A 22,378-nucleotide genomic window follows, 5' to 3' on the forward strand; every position below is an offset into this window, starting at 1 on the left:
ATAATAGGTTGTTTTATGATGCGTAATATTTTCTTATCTTGTTTGTGGTCTCAGATCCCAGGACCGGTACCAGGGGAGGTGGATGCCCGCAGGACTGAAAAGAGACGTGCTCAGAAAGCACAGAGGAAACTGAAGGAAAAGGAAGAGAAAGAAGAGAGGCTGAGAAAGGAGGCGGAGGAGGATATGAAGAAGAAATTTGCAGCGCTCAGTGATCGTGAGAAGGTGAGGTCTAGATCTGGGGGTAAATGTATCAAAGTGCGAGTTTGCCAGCGTGTTTAAATCGCGGCAAATCGCGGGTGTTTACCCGTGAGTTTTGAAAAAAAAAAAAAAAACTGAAATGTATCAAGCTGCGATTTTGACACTGAAGTTCAAAATCACTCGTCATCTCTGGCGATTTTGTGCAATGTAAACACTCCCGAGTTTAGCTAACTCTCCTGTGTTGTATCAGTGATTTTTAAACACATCACTGTTACACCCATACTTACCAACTTTTTTAAGTTGGTGTCCGGGAGACTCTCTGTAGCAGGTGGGCGTGCGGGGACGGGGCTTCGAAATCGCTCGTTTTTTTCGGCGGACCCCACTCCCTACGTAATCCAGCCCAGGGCTGAACAGTCTAGGGTTGGTTAGTCATTATGGCAGGGGGACCCCTGCTGCATGCTCCCCCTGCTATAGTGCTGCCAACCCTGGCTGGTCTGCTTAGTGCTGGTAAAGTGAAAATCAGGGGGACCCCATGCAAAATTTTTCCCAGATTTTCACGGGACCAGCACTAGTCCGGCAGAACTAGGGTTAAGCATGAATAGTGGGGGGACCTCACGCTTTTTTTTTTCTGTTTCAACTTTTATCTGTTCTTTACAGTTTTTACAGCTGCCAGGGCAGTGTAACAGTGATGTGTTTATACAACACGCTGCTATCAAGCAGCGTGATGTATCTGGTGTGGTTTGAAGCAAACTCTCCTGAGTTTGCTTACTCGCAGCTTCATACATTTGAGACTTGTATAGCTGCAGTGGCAAACAGTCGGGAGTTTGATATCTGGCGATTTTGCAAATAGCGATTTTGACAGAAGCAGAAATCTGGCGATTTTGCATGAAATCTCAGCTTCATACATCGGCGAGTTTCAACTCTCCCGAGAAAATCGCTGGAGTTGCAAAATCACACTTTGATATATTTACCCCCCTGGTCTCCAAAGATGTAGTTCAGCTTCACCTACACACGGTGGCGGCCACGCTTATAAACATGAGAATGCAACTTAACCATTAACCAGTGACCTCACCGAGGAACGAACCGTTTGTCCTGCCTTAAACACCTGCCCAAAGTATCTGTTCATTTTTTCTTTAATGTCCGGTTTCTTGACCTCTCTTCTCTGGCTTCTGTTCCTCTATAGCCCAGAGACGCCACCGGTCTGTATTGTGTCTTTATCTTTGTGTTTCTTGTTCTCCGCAGAGAGCCCTGGCTGCAGAACGTAGACTGGCCACTCAGCTCACCAAGGCCATGGCTGGAAGTGATGTCAGGTAACCAGGTCCTATGTCAAGGAATGGACAGCACGCTCAACGGGCGTTAAGAGGCTTGTAGAGAGGAGTGTCCGCTATAGTATACCATGTCCTGTATGTGCTCACTGTATATAGTGGGTTATTGTCTTCATATTGAACGGAGCGAACCACATCTAGAGGGGTCTTGGCTTGGACGTGTGTAACCTTGAGAAGTGTTTAAATATAGCTCAAAACACCATTAAATGTATTGAAGTATATAAAACATCTACGAAACTAAGCAGAAAGGGGTATTTTAAAAAGGTATAAAAGGTAGAAATAAACACACTGTAGAGGATACATAGTAAACACTATCCTAGGGGCTACATTTAAGAAATAATAATTTAGGGAGACTGACTAGTAAGTTTGCTGGCTACAAAGAAAGGACCCCATGTATTTATAAATAAGATATAATATGGAAAATATATGGGGGTTTTGTTCACTGCATTCTGTTGATAGCATGGTAGGGGGATCGCGGTCCTGGCTATGGATGAGAGCCGGCCCTCTGCCCAGTATGGCGGAGGGGGTCTACCACAAAAGTATAATAGGAGATAATAAGCTTGGAGCATGGCCCTCTTATCTCTAATACCCAGTCTTGTTTTATTACAGTTTGTTCCTAATTGTAAAGCATGCTGATGCTGTATACATACTTGTTAATAATCACCACGTACTTTGATTGGTAGACGCTGCTGGCTCTGCGGGGAGTCTCTTCTCGGAAAAGTGCCATTTGAATACCTGGACTTCTCCTTCTGCTCCACTCGTTGCCTCCAGGAACATCGGCGGAGCCAGGCAAGCAAATCCCAGAAGTAGGAACGTGTAGTCAGATATAGCGGCACGTGGCGTGTGAGATCCAATCCTACGGAACATCAACGCTGGGGCCATTCCCCCCTCGCTTCTGTGAGGGGCTCATTCCTCTCGGAATTATTGCAACATCTAATCATGAATCCAGTAACGTTCTTTGTAAAGGATCATCACCTGTGTGAGGTGTTGTTGCTGGATGTGAGGCTGTGCACACTAACATTCAAGGGAGCTACTCTACAGTAAAAGTTATTCCTTGGTTGATACCAACAATAACATCTGCAGTGTTGTGATATATTTGGCCAGTTGGTGACACTGTTCAGCCCCCAATCAGCCGGTGCCAGGACACATTGTGCTATGGGGATCTAGTCCATTACCCTGACTACGGTGCAACCCGATCTCCAAGACGGGATTCACATACCCCTTCAGCACTAGAGTCAAATACTAGATTGTAATGGGACGGGGGAAGCTGTACACTTTGAAGGAACATTATTATTTGGGGGGTAGATTATGGATTCTTAACCAATTTTAGGCAGAAACTTATTTGGTAGCACACCTTAAGCTCATTTATGGGTGCCTCATGTCAAGACATAAGCACAAGATTGCAAATCTCCCTTCCTTGGGGGTCATTTATGTCCCAGAAAACACCTTTCAATCATTCCCCTAATTATGGTCCTGTTTTCTCCTTACATATTGCTAAATGACTATAGGAAGAAAGGAAGGGGACATCTTTACTTCTGTTACACACATGTACACTTTGCAGTTGTTAAAGCTGTATGTAATTTGTAACCCTCGATAGACCCCTGATCATCAGAGGGTGTGTAAAAATGATTTCAGATAAAGACCATATGGTTTACCACACTCTACAATGTATCTTGCTAGGCGAAGGTAGTTAAACATCTGCTTGTGGTGTATTATTCTATGCAGGGTAATGCTGTACAGCATATGCTAACCCACCCTTATGTACATCTACCTCTACTTAAAGGTTTCCTTCTAACTACAAGTGACAGGAGTAGATTTCTGTTGCATAAGATTATTCCACAGCAGGGAAGAGACACCTGTGTGCATAATATCATAGAGTGTTCTTCTCTTGCCCATAATGCAATGGTGCTATACACCACACACAACGACCTGGTATGTTTAACTACGAAGATTGAAGCTTTACGGAGATCATTGAATTCATATAATGAACCTCCCAGCTGGGCGCATGAAAGCTTCGAAGGCACTACTGCAAAATGAAATAAGGGGCTTAGTCCCTGGCAAACTGGGACTATGCTAAAGTCAGCCTAAACCCTCATTAGATGACTGTTTCCTGCAGCATACAATGCAAACACAGCAGCGAAAAGTTACCCCTCATTCATCTAGCTGGAACCAGACTGATGGAAGCTGCTGTGGGCTACAGCAACTTTATTTTAATTTTTGTTTTTGCACCATGCTAATAAAGCCTCGGAAGCAAAGTTTTTTTTTTTATGAAATTTATTTATAGTGCAGCAGAATGCAAACAGTGTCACAGCTTGTAAAACAGAGTAGTTTCCTTATGATTGATTTAAGCAAAATAAAAAACACTTGTTTTTTTAATCATAAACAATATATCTGGTTATTATCTCAAAGACAGGATGAAGCGTTGTGGGTGGAATAAAATCTGGCATTTTGGTTGTGAATTACTGACTGTTTCTATGCCGGGGATATGAACATTAAATGGAGCTGTCACTGAGGATGAACATAGGACGGTCACAAATAACATCTACGTCTTATCAGCCCCTTGTGCCACAAATGCAAAGTTATAAACCTTTTTTAATTTGAATGTCCTCTATAAACCGTCTTTCCCTAATGCAAGTGGCTTTCTATGCAGATAAGAGCAGGAGGTAGATTAATGGAAAGAAAAACATAACAACCGAGAGAGGAATGAAATTTACGAAAGTCCCTTTTAGATTTTAAATCACACTACTGGGATTATGGCCAAACAGACAGTTTCAGGGGAACCCTGAGTTAAAGATGCCACCTAATTATATATGGTTCCATAGTGAATTGTAAAAACATTTCAGTGGATAAACTAGAGATACAATTTGATGTTTTAGGGCAGTGATAGCTAACCTGTGGCACTCCAGGTGTTGTGAAACAACAAGTCCCAGCATACCCTTCCAGCAATTAGCTGCTATGTATTGGCAAAGCATGCTGGGGCTTGTAGTTTAACAACACCTGGAGTGCCACAGGTTAGCCAAGCCTGGAAGGGGGGCATTCAGTTCTATAGACGGCAGCAGGATTGGTAGGGTACAACCTCTTTAAAGTCACCTATATAGTAGATCCATCGAATTTCTTTTGTTGGAAAAGTAGCTATTGTTCAACAGCGACATAAACTTCAATCTTGCTTCAGCTTCACAGATAAATAGGTTTAAATCAAGTGTAACATTGTAATAATTCACGGTTAATACTTTGTGTATATTATATGAACACATCCCTTATTGATTGAACTAGCAGATGATTGGTAATAAATCAGGTGCAATGACATATGTGGCCTCTGAAAACAGGAATTGGTTGTTACCTTCAAAAAAAAACAAACAAACTGGACCAAGCATAGACTCCAGAGATTGGCTGTATTTTATGATTCACATATTTAGTTCCTGTGATTTACAAGTAACAGTCTTGGCACTCGTACCCAAAGGCTAAACGGTACCGGTCACTTGGTGATCCCGGCCAAGAGACTTCAGTCTGGTGCTGATCTGGCAGAATTACAGCTGTTATGGTGCAGCCGGATGCTCACCTGTAGAGTGTTTTTCCTTCTGAGCTTGGCTGTCCGACTCTTAAGAGTAAAATGGTGAAGGTGACTGTGCAGGAGGCTTGTATAACCTCTATGTATCCCTAAGTTCTGGCGATAGTTGCTATGGCTCGATCGTCGTCTCCTGCACCGAGCTAGGCGCTCATTTCCCCCGTAAAGTCCCGTTCAGTATTGGTCTATCCAGGAACAGGGCTGTAGGCAGCTCAGGGGCGTTCTCCAGTTCCAGCACAGTGATATTGTTCATTTCTGAAGAGCTAAGGATGCTGCTTGGCACATAGAGGGTCACCTGTGGCCCTCGCGCAGGCCAGTACCGTCCAATGTTGAAGCCGTTTATCCATACCTGTCCCTGAAGAAGAACAAATCATGTATGAGGACATGCAACACAAGGTTTATGGAATAGGATAAAATGAATGTAAAGTGCACGCCAACAAGTCACACAGTGATCCGTTTGTGGCACAGAGCAGCGCCACACGTACTACATGTAACGCAGCTCTGCTTCAAAACGGAGCAGAGGTGCCGGAGGGTTTCAGCGCAGGGAGGAGGGAAAAGAATCTCATTAACGTGTGCCCACCCTGACTCCTCCCCAGACGCCCCCAGCGGATGTGGAGGAAAGAGGGAATGTGCCACTTTTTTCCTCCATATTTACCTTGCTACATGGACCACATCATTTATGAAGTTAAAATAAAACGTTTTTAACATTCACTGAAATTTTGAAAATCATTTCATTATAAAAAAAGTTTTCTAAAAACGTTTTGATATATTTCTCTTGTCAAATTTTGAGACTCACTGCCAAACAATTGTTCTCAGATCATCATCATCACCATTTATTTATATAGCGCCACTAATTCCGCAGCGCTGTACAGAGAACTCACTCACATCAGTCCCTGTCCCATTGGAGCTTACAGTCTAAATTCCCTAATATACAGACACACAGACTAGGATCAATTTGTTAGCAGCCAATTAACCTACCAGTATGTTTTTGGAGTGTGGGAGGAAACTGGAGCACCCGGAGGAAACCCACGCAAACACGGGGAGAACATACAAACTCCACCATGGTCGGGAATTGAACTCAGGACCCCAGTGCTGTAAGGCAGAAGTGCTAACCACTAGGCCACTATGCTACCCATAAGATACAGTAGGTACTTGCTAATGAGAAGAGCTCTTGAGCAGAAGCTCCTGTGATCGTTACCTTACTCCACTGAGGCAGCTTCAGGAACGTGTCTCCAACGTCGATGACTTTAAAGGTCCCGCGGTAGAAGACCGGACCTCCCGTGTTCTCAGTCCGGGGATTCCTCAATAGATTGTTACCTAGAATGTGCGGCCAGCCTCCTGCGATGGGTCCATCTATATTGAGCGGGTAAACGAGCCAATCTTTGAGGGTGTTCGTCCCCAGCGTCAGGTTACCCACCAAACCCTAAGAGAAGAGGCAAAGTATTAACGTTTCTACACCCACACACAGCACAGTTAATAGCAGCCCCCTTCATCCTGTCCCTGTCTTTACCTTAAAGTCTTTGAGATCTCCTCCATAGTTGATTCTCCCCATGTTTTCCACCAGAACATCCACCCAGTCTCCCGCTTTCCCCGTCACTTTAACGGCCTTCGCAACGTCTCTCTCCAGCACACCGTAAAAGCTCTGTACAAACGAAAGTGAGTGCAGGGTCGTTACAAGCGTATAGAGATTCTCAATATCGCACACTACAGTAATGGGAAAAAATGCTCCAACAAATTGATATTGTTGATGTCTGAAAAAGATTTCTTTCTTTACTCACAACCTAGGGCTTCCCGAGTTGGCTGCATTTTGCGCTCTGAAAATATGCGTAAAAAATGTTACAAAAGTTTTTATAAAAGCATTACGTATATATGTCCAACTCAAAAACAGCAGCATTTCTGCGCGTAGAGACGCTGGAGGTGTTGATATGCGATCAGCCAATCAGAAGCAGCTATATAGCACTGCTGGTGACATCATTATGATTGTGTATCTGCTGCAGCCATCCGGTACCCGCAAGAGATGGGCCTCCTAAAAAGCGTATCTGGGATTGTGTCCTAGTCTCACCTACAGGGGGCGTGCTACACTTTCGTAGACTCATCCTCACTGTATTTAACCAACGCTTGTCTGCATCCTTTCTTCCTCTCTAGGCGTAATGGGCAGTAAATCTAGGATGCGCACAAATCTAGATACAGACGCGTTTTTAGAATGTTTAAGCAGTAGGGAAATGTGTATATTTACGCCACAAAAATTGATATATGCCCAACTCTAAATGAGGCCCCAGATGTGTGAGGCCCCAGATGTGGAAGCAGGCCACGGGAGCAGGTCTAACAGTTTTGCAAAGGTTTAAAAACATCCAATTACTTCTACAATGATGCTCCAAATGTAAAAGAAAATAAAAAAAACAATTAGATCTTAAAGGGGTTATCCACCTTCAGATATCTTAAATGTGCCCACTCGTATGTGCCCTCCTGCAACACATACTAAATACATTGCTTTGTTTTTCATCCAGCCCTCTGTGCTTTTTAATCTTGCCATTATACCATCAGGTAAAGTTTTCATTTCTGTTTCAATGGACACGAGGAGCTACCCTCCAAAGTACAACTGCATTCAATATAAAGAGCACAGAGACATATCATATCCCAATAGAAAGAAACATCTGTGCCTGATGATACACAGACATAACTAAAAGACACAGAAGGGAGTTAGATATGTTTATTAAAAAAAAAAAAAAAAAAATTAGGTATTTACTAAAAAGCTGCAAGAGAGCATGTACAAGCCAATAAAAGAAAGTCATGTCCCAGAGTCTCACGTCTAAGGAACAGCTGGTGCCAGATGGATACCAAAAATAATTAATCATCGTCCTTCCCAAGGGCTTTTTGATTCAATATATCTGCCCCTGTAAACAGCGCAGTGAATATTCCTTACCCCATTAACTGAAACATAGCCCCGGTCATGGACACCATTTGCTTGTGATGAAAGTGGAGTGTATAAGGGGACGTTCAAGGGCAGGTGGGTCCGGTACAGCATGAATCCAAAATACTAAGAGGAAACAATAAGACCAACGAGTTGTGTTAAACTAGCACCAAAGAACTGTATTGTCATTATCTATACAGCACAAGGCCAGATATTACCTGTTTAGCATCCTCAAAGGTGATGGGGTAGTCCGTCACATAAGGGGCACCGGCTGCCAAAAAATCCAATTGATCCACGAGAGCCCCAACCTGAGGAAGAGACGACGTGTGACGCGATGTTGTAACTAACTGACGCGCTACCCTAGGGCCGCAGCCGGCCCTCTGAGCCTTCCCCTGTGGCCCCCATCTCCTTCATCATCAGTTATTTATATGGCGCCACTAATTCCGCAGCGCTGTACAGAGGACTCATTCACATCAGTCCCTGCCCTAATGGAGCTTACAGTCTAAATTCCCTAATATACACACACACACACACACACACACACACACACACACACACGGGTCAATTTTGATAGCAGCCAATTAACCTACCAGTATGTTTTTGGAGTGTGGGAGAAAATCGGAGCACCCGGAGGAAACCCACGCAAACACAGGGAGAACATACAAACTCCTCACAGATAAGGTCATGGTCGGGAATCGAACGCATGACCACAGTGCTGTGAGGCAGAAGTGCTAACCACTAGGCCACTGTGCTCCTTCCTACTTTATTGTCAGATGTGGTTGCTACAGCTTGTAACACTTGTATAAAATCCCCGCTATGTTATTACAGATAGGGGTCTCTTTCTTTGATTAAAATGTATTGTTTTAACTTGTCACTTAAGGGTACTGTGCGGCCCTTTTGAGGTTTAGAGGGCCGTACCATGCAGTCACTGATGTGTATTGGGTTACCCATCATTTTATGACAGAGCAGATACTCACTTTTTGCAGAGAGATTAAACCATAGTAAAATTTTGGAGTGGGGGGAGGGATGGGCCCGGATGGCACCGTCTGGAACTGTAAAATAAATAAAATAATAGGAATGTTAAACAATGTAAGTTATATGTAATAGAGCCAAGGTGTGTTCTGCTTCATGCACTCGGGTTTCGTCATCTTATAACTGCACTGGGAATGAATGAAATGAGAGTAGAACATAAACAGAATTATTATTGTATCCAGCATTCTTTCTGGCTATATTCCATTATGATCCGTAATACGTGGCCCCCACGACTCTTAGAGTGTAAGATCATTTGGGCAGAATCATCATTACCTTCTGTTTCAGGTTGTATATGTAATATGTTGGCAGTTTATACATAACAGATAATAAATAATAATAATATTCTCTAACAGAGAATCCATGATTAACGTATCATTCAATTAAGCTAATCCCAAGTAGCAGCATTAAATGAGATGTCACAGAAGGAATTCACTTATACTACATGATTCAGTTCATCATAAACACATGTTGGTAATATTTAAAATATAATTTCCAGGACACTTTGCGGCTTGTGGGTGTATGCAAGTATGTTCTAGGATGAGCTTGGTGCAAAAAACTACCCCCATTATAGTATATTTGCTGAATATGATTCATTTTTTGCACTTTAAATCATCATATTTAATACTGCATTTTATATACAGAATATACTGTGTAGTTAGTCAGTATAGAAGTTCCCAGGGACCACTGTGACACAATGGGGGATATGTATGAAAACTGGCGCACAGCTAACTCATAGTTGTAAGATATTTCCTTTCATTTTCTAAACTGTACAAGAACAATAACAGTGAGAATCTGATTGGCTGCTGTTACACAACCTTTTTTGTGCGCCAGTTTTCGTCAATATTCCCAATTATTTCTTCATTAGATGCTTAACTTAATTTACATTGACCTGCACCGTGTTTGTAGAAAAACAACTCAATGGAGATTATTTATTAATAAATATCTATAGTATCTCTCAGCAATAAGTTTTCATAGTTCTAGCGCAGGTCTGGCCAACCTGCGGCTCTCCTGGTGTTGTGAAACTACAAGCCCCAGCATGCTCTGGCAGCAGGTAGCCAGCCCATAGCCTCCAGGTCATGCTGGGACTTGTAGTTTCACAACATCTGGAGAGCCACAGGCTGACCAAGCTTGTTCAAGTGCAAATTAAACAGTTGTATGTAAGCAATCATCATCATCATCATATGGAAGGATCATAGAACTCAGACAGTACTGCGTTACATTTGCATTCACCTTGCTAATCACCGCACGAATGGCTAGTAATTTATCTGTGGGGTCCCCGGCCTCTGTAAGAGGAGCGTCATAATCATAGCTGGTGGTAATTGGCTGGTATATTTTCGAGAAGTCTGCTCCTGGGGACAGAAAGAGGGCGACAATGTGTCTGATTGTAGCAGAATCTTCTCAGTAATACACGGTCCTATCGCTGTCCATAAAATGGACAAGGTTTAGCCAATGAGCTGCCAGTGGTCAACGGGAGTTGGTTGTCTGTTGGCTAGTGGCCGATCATTGATTGTACTAGTACTTCTCACATCTCTCTTATCAGTATGGAAAAAGAAAATCAGACATTAGAATAATGATCTTGTTTTTATATCTGCGTAATATGACGATAATATAGGGTGATAAAAATAATAATCTCAGTTATGCACAACTATAAATCACAGCGTCAAACATCCTATTTGCTGCTTTGGAACACGAACTGTAGCCTACAAGAAGGTTTCTATACATTTATATTAAATAAACTCGTATTTTAGCGTCAGAGGTGAGAGAGTTATAGTCAACAACTAAAAGTCATGCAAGAAATTCCCATCACAGAGACAGAAAGTGTCCTTACCATTCCAGTAGCCAAAGTTGGTGCCTCCCTCAAACATGTACCTGGAAGTGGACACAATGGAGAGTATGGTGAACAGGTGACACCAGAGACCAATAGGATCCCCTTATATCTAGTCCCATTCCTGCATCAGTGCTACGTGCTCACATGTTCACGCTGGCTCCGGTCTCCAAGATGTTCTGCAGGCCCAGGCTGACTTGTAACGCTGAACTCTGAGAATGCTTCACTCCCCAGTAATCCAGCCACCCCGTGTAGTACTCAGAGTTCACCTGCAGCGGATGGACAGACGAGAGAGTGACTTACAGACACTACGGTGGGAAATAACAACATTCACCGTTGCATGAGGAGGATGTAGCACAGCCATAAAGCTCCTGAGGGTATCTCTGGATTTATAGGGGCCGCCTACCTCAGATGACTTTAACTTATTGACCCGTATATCCATTCTTGCAACTTTTACTAAATACTTTGATTTTTATTATATCCAGCTTCCTTTTGTGCCGTTGATTCTTGCTGCCCTTGAATATGACGCAGCTCCGCTGTGCTCTCTGCACTGGGTACGGTTATATCCAGAGACAGCAGCTTTGCGTCGTGTCCAAGGCCGATGGAAATCAATAACTCCACCTGATGGTATAGCTGCATGGCTGAAAAGCACAGAAGGAAATCAGACAGAAATGGCCACGTGTTTCGTAAAAGTTGCAAGAGGATTTCTACACACCAATAAGTTGAAGTCACCAGAATGTGGAAAGACCCTGCAAGTATGGAAGGTTGAGAGATAGCGTTAACCTTGCAAGTCTGAGACTGAAATGTGCACAATGTTTGACGGACAGTATATTGCTGCGTGCCTTACACCTCAAGTCATAGAGAAAGGATGATGGCGGGAACTGCAGGGGAGGAGTGTGCTGTATACTACAGACTGTATATAACTAACAATGTTTAAGAACAGGATAGGGGTTATATTTAACTTCTAAAAAAAAAATATGTCAACTATAATAAAGTTTCCTTTAAACAAATCATGAAAATTTGTTTTCAATTTGTATTTAGTTTGAAAGTGATGGAATGTGGAAACACCCCTATCATGCCACAGGTGAGTGTGGTCATCATCATCGTTTATTTATATAGCGCTAACAATTCCGCAGCGCTGTACAGAGAATATTTGGCGTTCACATCAGTCCCTGCCACATTGGATCAATTCTCTAACACACAAACACAGACTAGTGTTAATTTTGTCAGGAGCCAATTAATCTACCAGTATGGTTTTGGAGTGTGGGAAGAAACCGGAGCACCCGGAGGAAACCCACGCAAACACACGGAGAACATACAAACTCCACACAGATAAGGCTATGGTCGGGAATTGAACTCATGACCCCAGTGCTGTGAGGCAGAAGTGCTGCCCTAACTCTTGAGCATATATAGGTGGATTAAGGGGGAGCATTAGGTAGTTTTTGCCTTTTGTATCAAAAATAAACTTTGATGGCCCACGGGTGCATTTTTAGAAATGTATCTGAGAAACAAAGAGAGGTCATAACACAAAATACTACAGTACTATGGGATCCTGATCACCACTGAACAGTAGTCAGTAATAACATTGTATAATAGGACAGTGAATTGGCAATAATTACAGTACCAGAGGGCCCCTGGGTTGGTATCTCCGCATAGCTTCAAAGGCTTTAGTTGCATTGGCCACTGAAACGAAATAAAAAAGGAAGGTGTTATTACATTACAATCTCACAGAATAACTAAAGTTTCCTTTACAAGTTGTCTAGAACTTGTGGTTCTAATTTGCATGACTAGGACATAGCCCATTACTCCTCCAACAAAGGAAAGAGGAAACTTGATTGTATTTTAAATCTTCTGGGCTCACAGAGCATTCAGACAACAGACAGACACATCTAACATGTAGACCAAGGGAAGTAGCACTATGCGGCTGTACATACATCCAAAATAATAATAATAATAAAAAAAAAAAAGATACTGAGAATGATACCAAACATATACCAAAATGGATGTGGTACTAGGCAACTGCTATTAAATACCAATTAAGAAAAGATACTAAGAATTACATTCAGCATATGGAAGAAGGGAAGTAGAACGCTGCACTGGTAACTTTATCAGGGACAAAAATATCCAGAGATTAATATTTAAAATCTATATCTCTGAATCTTATGGATAATTAGTAACTATAGTAGTTACAAGGATGATGTTAATACAACAAATGTTCTGTATCTATTGCTGACCTGGGCCAAAGTCGACAGTAGTGTAGAGATCCTGTAGGGTCCCACATTTCAGAAAGTAATCTGCGTTGCCATCCGTGGTGAAAAGCACAACATCGTCCCCCAGGTACAGGCGGAACAAGGCGTTAAGGTGACGCATATAACTGTAATCGCAGGCGTGGAAGCTGCCATATTCATTCTCCACCTGAAGGGCAAAACAGTCATGAGTCCTGGGGGTCCATGTTCAGGGAATGGTAGTGATGTGGATAGTATGCATTCACTTCATTCATTGGTTTTTTTTCTAAATGAAGAAAACTAATAGCATTTATGTTTTTAATATAGGTTTAAAATATGGGATAATACAGCAGGTGTTTATGTTGTATTCTGGTCAGCGCCACGTGATTTAAATACTACCCTACAAAGGATTTCCAATTCATTTGCCTCAGATGAAACCATGGAAGCAGGTGGAGAAACGCGTGAGCGTATTTGTTTTAGGTTTATGTTAAAAACATAGAATTTCCCCCATTCGTATTACAACACATTGACAAGCAAACCTCCTCCACCTCTGTAATATCCACCCAATCTTCAAACCTCCAATGCCTATTTGCCAATTCATGATGTTACCACTTACTTAAAAGACAAAATCAATACCATTCGACAAAGTTCCTCCTCATGCCAGACCCCGCACTTTCTCCTATACCTCCGAATCCATCCTAACGTCATTCTCCCTGGTAACCTAGAACAAAGACTTTGCACTCATCTCATCATGTCACCCTACAACCTGCCCCCTCAGCGCTATTCTCTCCCAACTTCCCAATCGCCCGCTGCATGCCTAACTCTATCTCACCTCCTCTGACTGTCTCTCACCTCTGGCACATTCCCAGTCTCCTTAAAACATCTCACCGATCCTAAAAAAAACATCTATTGAACCAGCCTCTCCCTCCTCCCCTTTGCCTCCAAACTACTTGAGCGTCGCTCCCTTCTCGATTCTGCAATCAGGCTTCTGCGCCCAACATTCCACGGAGACTATTGATCAATGATCAACTAACAGCAACGTTTTAAGGTCACTTCTCCATTCTCATCATCCTGGACCCCTCTGCCGCTTCTTGTTCTGTTGATCACTCTCTTCTCCTTCACTCTACTGGCCTATCCAACAGCTGTTTCCTGGATCACTTCCTATTTATTAAACCATTCCTTCATTATGTCTGCCTCCGGTACATCCTCCCCCCCACTCTCACTGTGTGTTGAGGTCCCCACAAGGCTCTGTTCTAGGCCCGGTGTTTTTCCCACCTCTACGATGACAATACCCAAATATACCTCTCCTCCCCCGACTTCTCCTCTATCGTGCAAGACCAACTGTCTCTCTGCTATCTCCACATGTATGTCACAACACCACCTAAAGCTTAACATGTCCAAAACAGAACTCATCACCTTCCTCTCTCCCAGAGTCACTATGTACCCTCACCCTCCCAAACACAACAATTTACTAAGCCTCCCAAACCAAACGTGATGCCGCTCTCTTTAAACCTCACATAGAACCTTTCTGTGAGTCGTGTTGTCTACACCTTCTAAATATCGCTAGAATATGCCCTTTTCTTACTCAAGATGCAATCAGAACCTTTATCCATTCTTTCATCATCTCCCGCCTCGATAACTGCAACTTCCTGCTATCTGGCACTCACCTCACTCATCTATCCCTGCTTCAATCTGTCCTAAAAGCTGACGCAAGACTGATCTTCCTCTCTCAACGTTCCAAATCCTCTACAAATCCCTACACTGGCTCCCTGTGTCCTCCAGAATCCAATTCAAATTTATTCACCCTCACCTACAAAGCCCTTAACAACACTTCGTCATAGAACCCAAAATGCGTCTGTAAATACAGTCTATTGTGTCCTCTTCGTTCTACACCTGACCTGTGCATCACCTCTGATAACCACCTCTCACTCCTGTCTACAAGACGTCTCCGTGCTGTTCCCCACTTCCCTACCACAACTAATCAGACTCTCCCACAGCCCTCAATATTTAAATGCTCTCTGAAAACCCACCTCTACTTCCGACAATACTACTCACACCGTTCCAATCTCCACTCTGAGCCACACTCGCTCCTCTTGATCCAGCTGTGCCCTCTTCCAATTAGAATGTCAGCTCTCTCATCACTCTTTGGTTTCACAACAGCATTTATGTGTCTACCTTGTATGTCCCTGTTTTATGTATGTCCCTGTTTTCCCCACTGTCCGGCGTTACAGAGCAATGTTCATATAATACTGCAGAGGGAAACGTTCAGTTTCGATTGCTACAAAGTGCCAAGCATCAGAGACACATAGCTGCAAGTAAAAGTGTCAGGAAGAAGGGACAGATACAGAGGGAGAGTCGCAGAACCTGGACGCTGATTATATTTCCTCCATTGCTGTACAGGCGTGAGCGCAGTTTGGGGAGCAGGACGGACATCCAGGAGTCCACGGCATTCAGGTAATCTGGAATCAGAGTCAACAATGAATGAGACAAATGTTTCAGTAAATAAAAAAGGAACGAAAACTTCTGAACATCCAAAAAAACTGACATGTTTTTTGCACCTTCAGATGACTTTAATGTATTAGTTTGTACATGATCTCCTTCAGCATCTAGTAAATATGCTACTTTATCTTTCTAGTTTCTGCTGCTTTAAAGCCAAGTATTTATACAATCAGGAAATCGGTTGATTTCGGTTGCCTTGGGATTACATACTCGTAAAGAAGCGCCATTTGCGTAAAGTAGGCACAGGACGTCAGAAAGCAGCAATTTCACTGTGGTTCTGCACTTTTGTAAAATACCTTTATTGTACTGTCGCTTACCTGGGTCCGAGGAACGCAGAGATATATCCTTCTTATTCAGCAGCCAGGCTGGGAGTCCCCCCTAACACAAATACCAAGATGATAGTACGCTTGTTAGCGCTGGTATAATCAACGGAACTGTGAAATTACCAAATACGACATGTTCACCAAACTAATCCTGGGGGGTAAATGTATCAAGCAGCGAGTTTCTGGTGGGTTTGAAAAGTGGAGATGTTGCCTATAGCAACCAACCAGATTTCTAGTTATCATTTTGTGGCAACATCTCCACTTTTCAAACCCGCCGGATACTCTCAGCTTGATACATTTACCCCCTGCTCTCACGCTTTATATCATACTGCTAAATAGTTACTATTCTGAGCATGCATATTTGTGGCCTCATTCAGGGGATAGGAGTAATTCCAGATTGAAGGTGCAATTTTGCTCTTTAGCAAATCCATGTAGCACTGCAGCGGAAGGGGAAATGGAAAATGTGTGGACCTATTTAGAGTTGGAAGGGGACGTGTCCAACACTCAGTAACAGTGTTAAAAGAAAGTGGCTTAATGCAAAAAGCAGCCAGTGATTCCCCGCTTGCAAAAAAAAATAAATAATGAATACGCATCTCTTGTATCACAACGTGTATGGACCAGACGCAAATATGTATCATTTAGCTGGGTTTGTGCCCAACATGAAATGAGGTTCTCTTGGGAGCTTTAATAATAATCCGCAAGATAATTTTCTAATATTCAACCAAATATATGTTTCATATTATTCTTCAATTGGCCTCCCACCAATAACTCCCAATACAAATGTCTAGCTGATGCCATAAAGGACATTACAGTGAATCTGTGCAGCAGGGAAGTAAAGGAAGGAGAAGGGACCCGATTCTCCTCTGGAACTAATTTCAGTAATGTGGCTCCAAATTTCAATTTAGAGTCTCACCTGAAGATTTATACACAATGCAGAGTCCCAGATGATGCCCAGTATTCAATATAGATCCCAATCTGGTGACCAGTATATATTACAGATCTTACTACATAATATCATACCCAACAATAGTAAGATTATAATAACTCAGCATTCACAGTAGTATACCACATAACAGTTTCCTAAAATACAATTTGTTGAAAAAAAAAAAAGATATAGAATAATAATTCCCAGGAACACATTGTATGTAAATGAGCACAAATGGATGTGTCTGAGAAAGACAAGAACAGCATTCTCACCTTAAATTATTTTCTAGTGTTTAGCACAGGGGGATGTATCTACTAGATATAGTTTTACGTTATCCCTCTGGCCAAGCTATGAACTGGGTTTACATCTCCTTTGCAGGTTCATATTTTTGGACCTCCAGATCTGGCCCATGGTCCGATGACATCATACAACATTCATAATGATGTCAGAACCCTCTGGCTGAAGGCATCCAGGCCAATGTTCCGGTATAAAGGAGCTCTTAGTATATCCCATGTAAGGATGATTAAGATATTTTGGTTTTTATATAATCTTGTACCTTTAATGCCATGTAAACTTTAAGCCAGTGGATCCCAAACTCTCTCAGTTCCAGGCACTCTTAGGGTCTCAATCATTTTTTCCAAGGCACCCCTAAGCCAAAATAATTACCAAGTAGTCCCCCGCCTTGCTTACCACTGACCATGGCCGCGGCACCCCAGGGATGCACGGCGCACACATTGGGAACCGCTGCTCTAAGCTATTGTTTCTGCTTGGATGATGTAACCATTCATTTGTATGCGGTGATGAGCGAATCCTATATGTACGTTTATATTATTACCTTATATGTTCATGCGTCCAGGGAGCCACTGCCCAGACAATTTATATATAAGAATGAGTTTAACAAGAACGAAGCAGCCTCACCTTGGGACCAGAAGAATTGACGGTGACCAGACCACCTCTCCCTAAAGATTTCAGGTGTTGAACCACAATGGGGCCCCCTGGACTGTGACCGCTGACTGACTACACTACTGAAGCGAAGTATATGATTTAATCCACTGTTGTTTGTTTTATTTGCTAGTAGTTTCTTAAATTCACTCAATAAATGACTGCTATTCATTCCCCAGTCTCTTACCATGTCCCACTCTGCACAGATGTAGGGTCCAGGTCTCATGATGACCAGAAGACCAAGTTCCATCGTCAGGTCCAGGAAGTGCTCAAGATCACGGTCTTCCCTAAAGTTGAACACCCCAGGCTGGGCTTCATGGAAATTCCAGGGCACATATCTAAAGAGCAAATTTGACACATCAACACATTGTATATAATACGCAACAATGAATGAGGTCAACAGACTGACCCTTACGAGAAAGAGAGGTGGATCTCATTGGCATCGGAAGAGAATGATTGACTTGAAAGACTCTTACATCTGGACAGCATTCAGCCCGGTCATATACATCTTCTGGAGTCGGTCCTTCCAGGCGCTGGCGGGTATTCGGAAGTAGTGGATACTGCCCGAAATGTAACGGAAACACTGCCCATCCTTTAGGAAACAGTTCCTGGCAAAGTCAATAGTGAACGATGGGCTAGACCAGGCCTGTAGAGCAGAAACATATTTTATTGAAGGATTGATTAACATTGGTGATCATTTTTCCATGCTCCGATGCAAAACACAGAAGTCCTTTAACTGGTCTCCGTCATGACAATAACACATTAACCACTCCAGCTACACACAAAGCCAGATTGTAGACTATTCAGTGTATCAGTTCACAAGGAAGAAGTGTATCGTGTCTAAGGCTGGGTTAGATACTACAGAATTTTCAGCCAATTATCGGGCCCCAATCAAACGATAAATGACCGTCAGGCCTGATATTGCATTAGTGTGTACACTGCAACGATGAACAATTATCGCTCAAAAGCACTTGGTATCGTTTCATTTGATTTTTAAACTGGACTAAAAATGTTGCTCAACAATAGAACGATTTCGTTCCAATCCTGCAGAGTCACAATCTTTTCAGCCGATGGTTTATGACAGATGAAGAGCAAAGATCTGAAGGTAAATCTCGCATTACGTGTATAGCATACTTGCCAACTCTCCCAGAATGTCTGGGAGACTCCCGAAATCCAGGTAGGTCTCCCAGACACCCAGCAGGGCAGACAAGTATCCCACATACAGCAATATACTGGCCAAAATGATGTGATTCGCAGTGAATCGCATCATTTTGACGGTTTGTCGCAGGGGTGGGGTCAAAATGACGCAATTGACCGCAACCCATGCGCTTCCACCCTCTCACCACGCCCCCTACCCAGGATCTCCCGGAATTCACTATTCAACGGTTGGAAAGTATGGTGTATTTTGGGCACACATGAATCGGCATGCTGATCGGGACTTTTTTTTGTTTTCTGTTGTTGGTAAAATCGGTAGAGATGCCGCTTTGGGAGAAATTTTCTGTAGTGTGTGCCCAGCCTACATAGTGTCACTAGTCCCTACTGAATTCATACATAGGCAAACCGAGGGGGGTTTCCTGGTGCCTGGGAACCCCCCCCCCCCCACACACACACACACACACTGTATAATTGAGGTGGCTGGACCCTGTCCCCGCTTCACACAGCTCTGCATGAAAAGGGAGAGCTGCATGCACCTAACAGTAGTGCACGCAGCATTGCCTTAGTATATTATGGGGATAGGGAGAGTTGGAGAGCAGCCAAGCACTGTCTAATATTATAGCCACGCCCCCATACATGCTGGTTACGCCCACTGGCGGCGTGGTGTGGAAACCCCCCTCTATAAATCCTGCGTTTGCCCCTGTCATAGGCCTATATAATAACTGTTTTTACTGTGTGCAGGTGTTGGGTCCACAACACGATTTTAGAGAAGAGAAACAAAAACTTCCCTAATTTAGGATATATATAATTACTCTCTTACTTTGCTGTAAATTAACCCTTCTTATCATACAGCCAGGTAAACAATTATCCCAGGGCACTGGTATTACATTACTGAACTAGTAGAATGTAAGATTACCTGTATGGTAACATAGAATGTTATTCTGTGTACTAAGTTGTCAATGTTCTCTGTAACCCTGAAACACAGCTGAAGAGTTTAATCTATGTGGAATCTCTTCCTAGTAGATACAAATTTAGTTTTTTTCTTTGCAAAAAATATAGTTTTAATTATAAAATGATCAGCTTTTAATACAGTTGTGCCTTCTATGTTGTAAGAGACACTTTTTGTAGCTGGTTCTGTTTCTGTGAATATTTCCAGGACAAGTATTAAATATTAAGTCCCTTGAAAGTCCTAAGATATTTGATGTCTGTCCAAGATATGTACTGGAGAAGGGGGCTACAAGATTATTCCTCCATCCTCAATGAGTGTCCGAGAGTTATTGGAAAACAACACTCGTTAGACAATTCCGGATTCCCTCACCCCCACCTCTGCTTCCAGCCTTAGCTGGCAGTCAACTTGTCCCCTGACCACCTATTGTATGGGCTTTTAATGTAATGTGGAATCTCTATTAAATGTGGGGATGGTAATTGAATGTCATCAATCATTGGGAGAAATAGGTCTATTTGTTAAATGTGAGTGCTATTAAGTGAACGTCGGGGCTCAATGGGGAAAGGGAGGCATAATTATTAAATGTGGGTGCTATTAATGTAAAGTTGTGGCTGGTAGGGGAGAGGGAGGCCTAGTGTATTCACTCATTGCTCGGCTTTCCAAATAGTAAATAGTCCCAATCTCTTTTCCAAACCCCACAATTGCAAGATATAGCCCAGTAGCAACAGAGCTTAAGACACCAGAAGCAGCAGATCTCCAACACTGTAAGAGCAGGTAGTAGAGTACAGCACAGTTTGTCATCTGTCCTGATTCTAAAGGAGACAGTCCTGATTTTTAGAGGAGCATAAATCTAATCTAGCACTGTCAGTGGCTACAATTTACACATAGACTATACACGGTCATACTCTGAAGTACTCTCTGTTATAACATGCTAAATCAGTACACTCTCCTATGACATTCTTTTTGTGCTCATGTGACAGGCTGAGTGAATCACAGTGAGCAGGCATGGGCCTAGGAATCACACCCCAGCACCGTAGGATTAACAGAGAGAGTAGGGGTAGATAGTGTTTTTTTCCTAACACTTGATGGGTGTGTGATTTAATGTAGTCAGATTAAGCAGGACAGTATTATTCAACATGTTGCCCTCCAGTAGTTGTAGAACTACAAACCCCAACATGTCTGGTATGTTGGAGCTTGTAGTTGCACAGAAAGTAATTTCCCTCCCACCCAACATACTCACTGTGAATAACGCTGTGTCTTTGGATTGGATGTGGGAGGTGAGGTACAGAGTGCTATGTTTAGGCTTATATAGGGGGGCAAGAGTGTGCTAAGGGCCAGCTGCCTGGAGGACTGTGTATATATATATATATATATATATGTGTCATAATGTTGAATAAGAGGAAGAAAATGGTGAAAAAAAAAAAGTTATGGGGAAGCAATAGGGTAAGTACTGTAAATAGAGTGACATAGCGACAAGGTGCCGGGGAATACCATGGGAAGGGCATTTTGGCATTAACAGATGAAGGGGATAGGGGGAGGTATCTTTCCATGGGGTCTTAATCTGGCTCTTGTTACAGTCAGTCGAGGGCTGGCAAATCTTATTTATTTTAAAGGAAAAAAAAAAGCAGGTGGCCAAGTGACCCAGCCCAATGCAGTCCGCTATGAGACCGGCCCAGGGGGCTGGTGCCCGCCTGCCCCTCCTTACAGCTCACCAAATTAGGTTGTTAACTCTCATTCATAATAAGACAAGTACTACTAATTGTAACATTGTGTAATTGTAACATTGTGTAATTGTAACATTGTGTAATTGTAACATCGTGTGAGTAATTGTAACATTGTGTGAGTAACTATAACATCTTGCAAGTAATTGTAACACTGTGCAGGTACTTACCTGTTGACAGAGGGAGCTCACCAAGAGCAGGCAGAGGATGACTGGTCCCATGTTCGCCAGCCAGTCGTTGTGTCCTGTAATTGTCCAGCTCCCAGGCTCACAGCCGCTCTATACATTCATAGTCATTATTCTTTTCCTGAAACTCGACTCTAGCCCAGAACACAAGACCACAGTCATGTGATCAGCTCCTACTACCGGAGTCCACTGGGTCCTAAAACCTGGCACTGAGATCTGTCAGACAGATGTGTCTCCACTTGTGGCTTCCTGGGACAGAGCTAACTAAACAGCAACAGGTAACACAGGCTGCTGAGATAGGACGATATTAAACAGAATTATAGCAAAACAAATGACAAGTAGTAATCACTGGTAGCTGTGATACCTCAGAGATAATATATATATATATATATATATATATATATATATATAGCACATTAATAGAGCATAGCATCCTGTGGTTTGTTGGGAGGGGGGGGGGGTGTAGAGCACAGAGTGCAATGAACCGTTTAGTTCACAGCTACAGGATTCTTGCATACTGTGACTATATCTACAGTTAAGGCCGCTGGGGGTGGTTAGAATGATCAAGATATAAACTAGTTCTGAAGAATCGAGGGGATAA

At 42.8% G+C, this 22,378-nt stretch overlaps 2 protein-coding genes across 3 annotated transcripts in view; one reads left to right on the top strand and one right to left on the bottom strand.

Moving 5' to 3' along the window:
• ANKZF1 (ankyrin repeat and zinc finger peptidyl tRNA hydrolase 1) overlaps positions 1 to 4,162 on the top strand; it is a 13,485-nt gene extending 9,323 nt beyond the window's left edge. For both annotated transcript variants that reach the window (XM_075180995.1, XM_075180994.1), the window contains exons 14-16: positions 55 to 222; positions 1,441 to 1,508; positions 2,207 to 4,162. In XM_075180995.1, coding sequence (XP_075037096.1) covers positions 55 to 222; positions 1,441 to 1,508; positions 2,207 to 2,333 — 363 coding nt within the window. In that variant the 3' untranslated portion in view covers positions 2,334 to 4,162. The remainder of the gene's footprint in view (positions 1 to 54; positions 223 to 1,440; positions 1,509 to 2,206) is intronic.
• Positions 4,163 to 4,896: 734 nt separating this feature from the next.
• GLB1L (galactosidase beta 1 like) lies at positions 4,897 to 22,033 on the bottom strand. Its single transcript, XM_075180996.1, has 16 exons — positions 21,763 to 22,033; positions 18,247 to 18,416; positions 17,958 to 18,108; positions 15,898 to 15,958; positions 15,446 to 15,540; positions 13,091 to 13,271; positions 12,481 to 12,539; positions 11,004 to 11,125; positions 10,860 to 10,900; positions 10,262 to 10,380; positions 8,977 to 9,051; positions 8,218 to 8,307; positions 8,012 to 8,125; positions 6,599 to 6,730; positions 6,287 to 6,511; positions 4,897 to 5,443 (listed from the first exon to the last, which is right to left on the bottom strand). Exons 1-16 carry the CDS (start codon positions 21,811 to 21,813, stop codon positions 5,240 to 5,242), a joined length of 1,890 nt encoding a protein of 629 aa, XP_075037097.1. The 5' UTR covers positions 21,814 to 22,033; the 3' UTR covers positions 4,897 to 5,239.
• Between the last annotated feature and the right edge of the window lie 345 nt (positions 22,034 to 22,378).

This window comes from Mixophyes fleayi, chromosome 7, assembly GCF_038048845.1.
Source record: "Mixophyes fleayi isolate aMixFle1 chromosome 7, aMixFle1.hap1, whole genome shotgun sequence".
NCBI lineage: Eukaryota > Metazoa > Chordata > Amphibia > Anura > Limnodynastidae > Mixophyes > Mixophyes fleayi.

Coding starts and splice junctions, on each gene's coding strand:
- GLB1L (XM_075180996.1), bottom strand. CDS start 21,813: ATGGGACCAGTCATCCTCTGCCTGCTCTTGGTGAGCTCCCTCTGTCAA. Junction 15,959..17,957: donor TCTGTGCAGAGTGGGACATG/GTAAGAGACTGG, acceptor TATTTGTGTTAG/GGGGGACTCCCAGCCTGGCT. Junction 15,541..15,897: donor TCTGCGTTCCTCGGACCCAG/GTAAGCGACAGT, acceptor CTCTGATTCCAG/ATTACCTGAATGCCGTGGAC.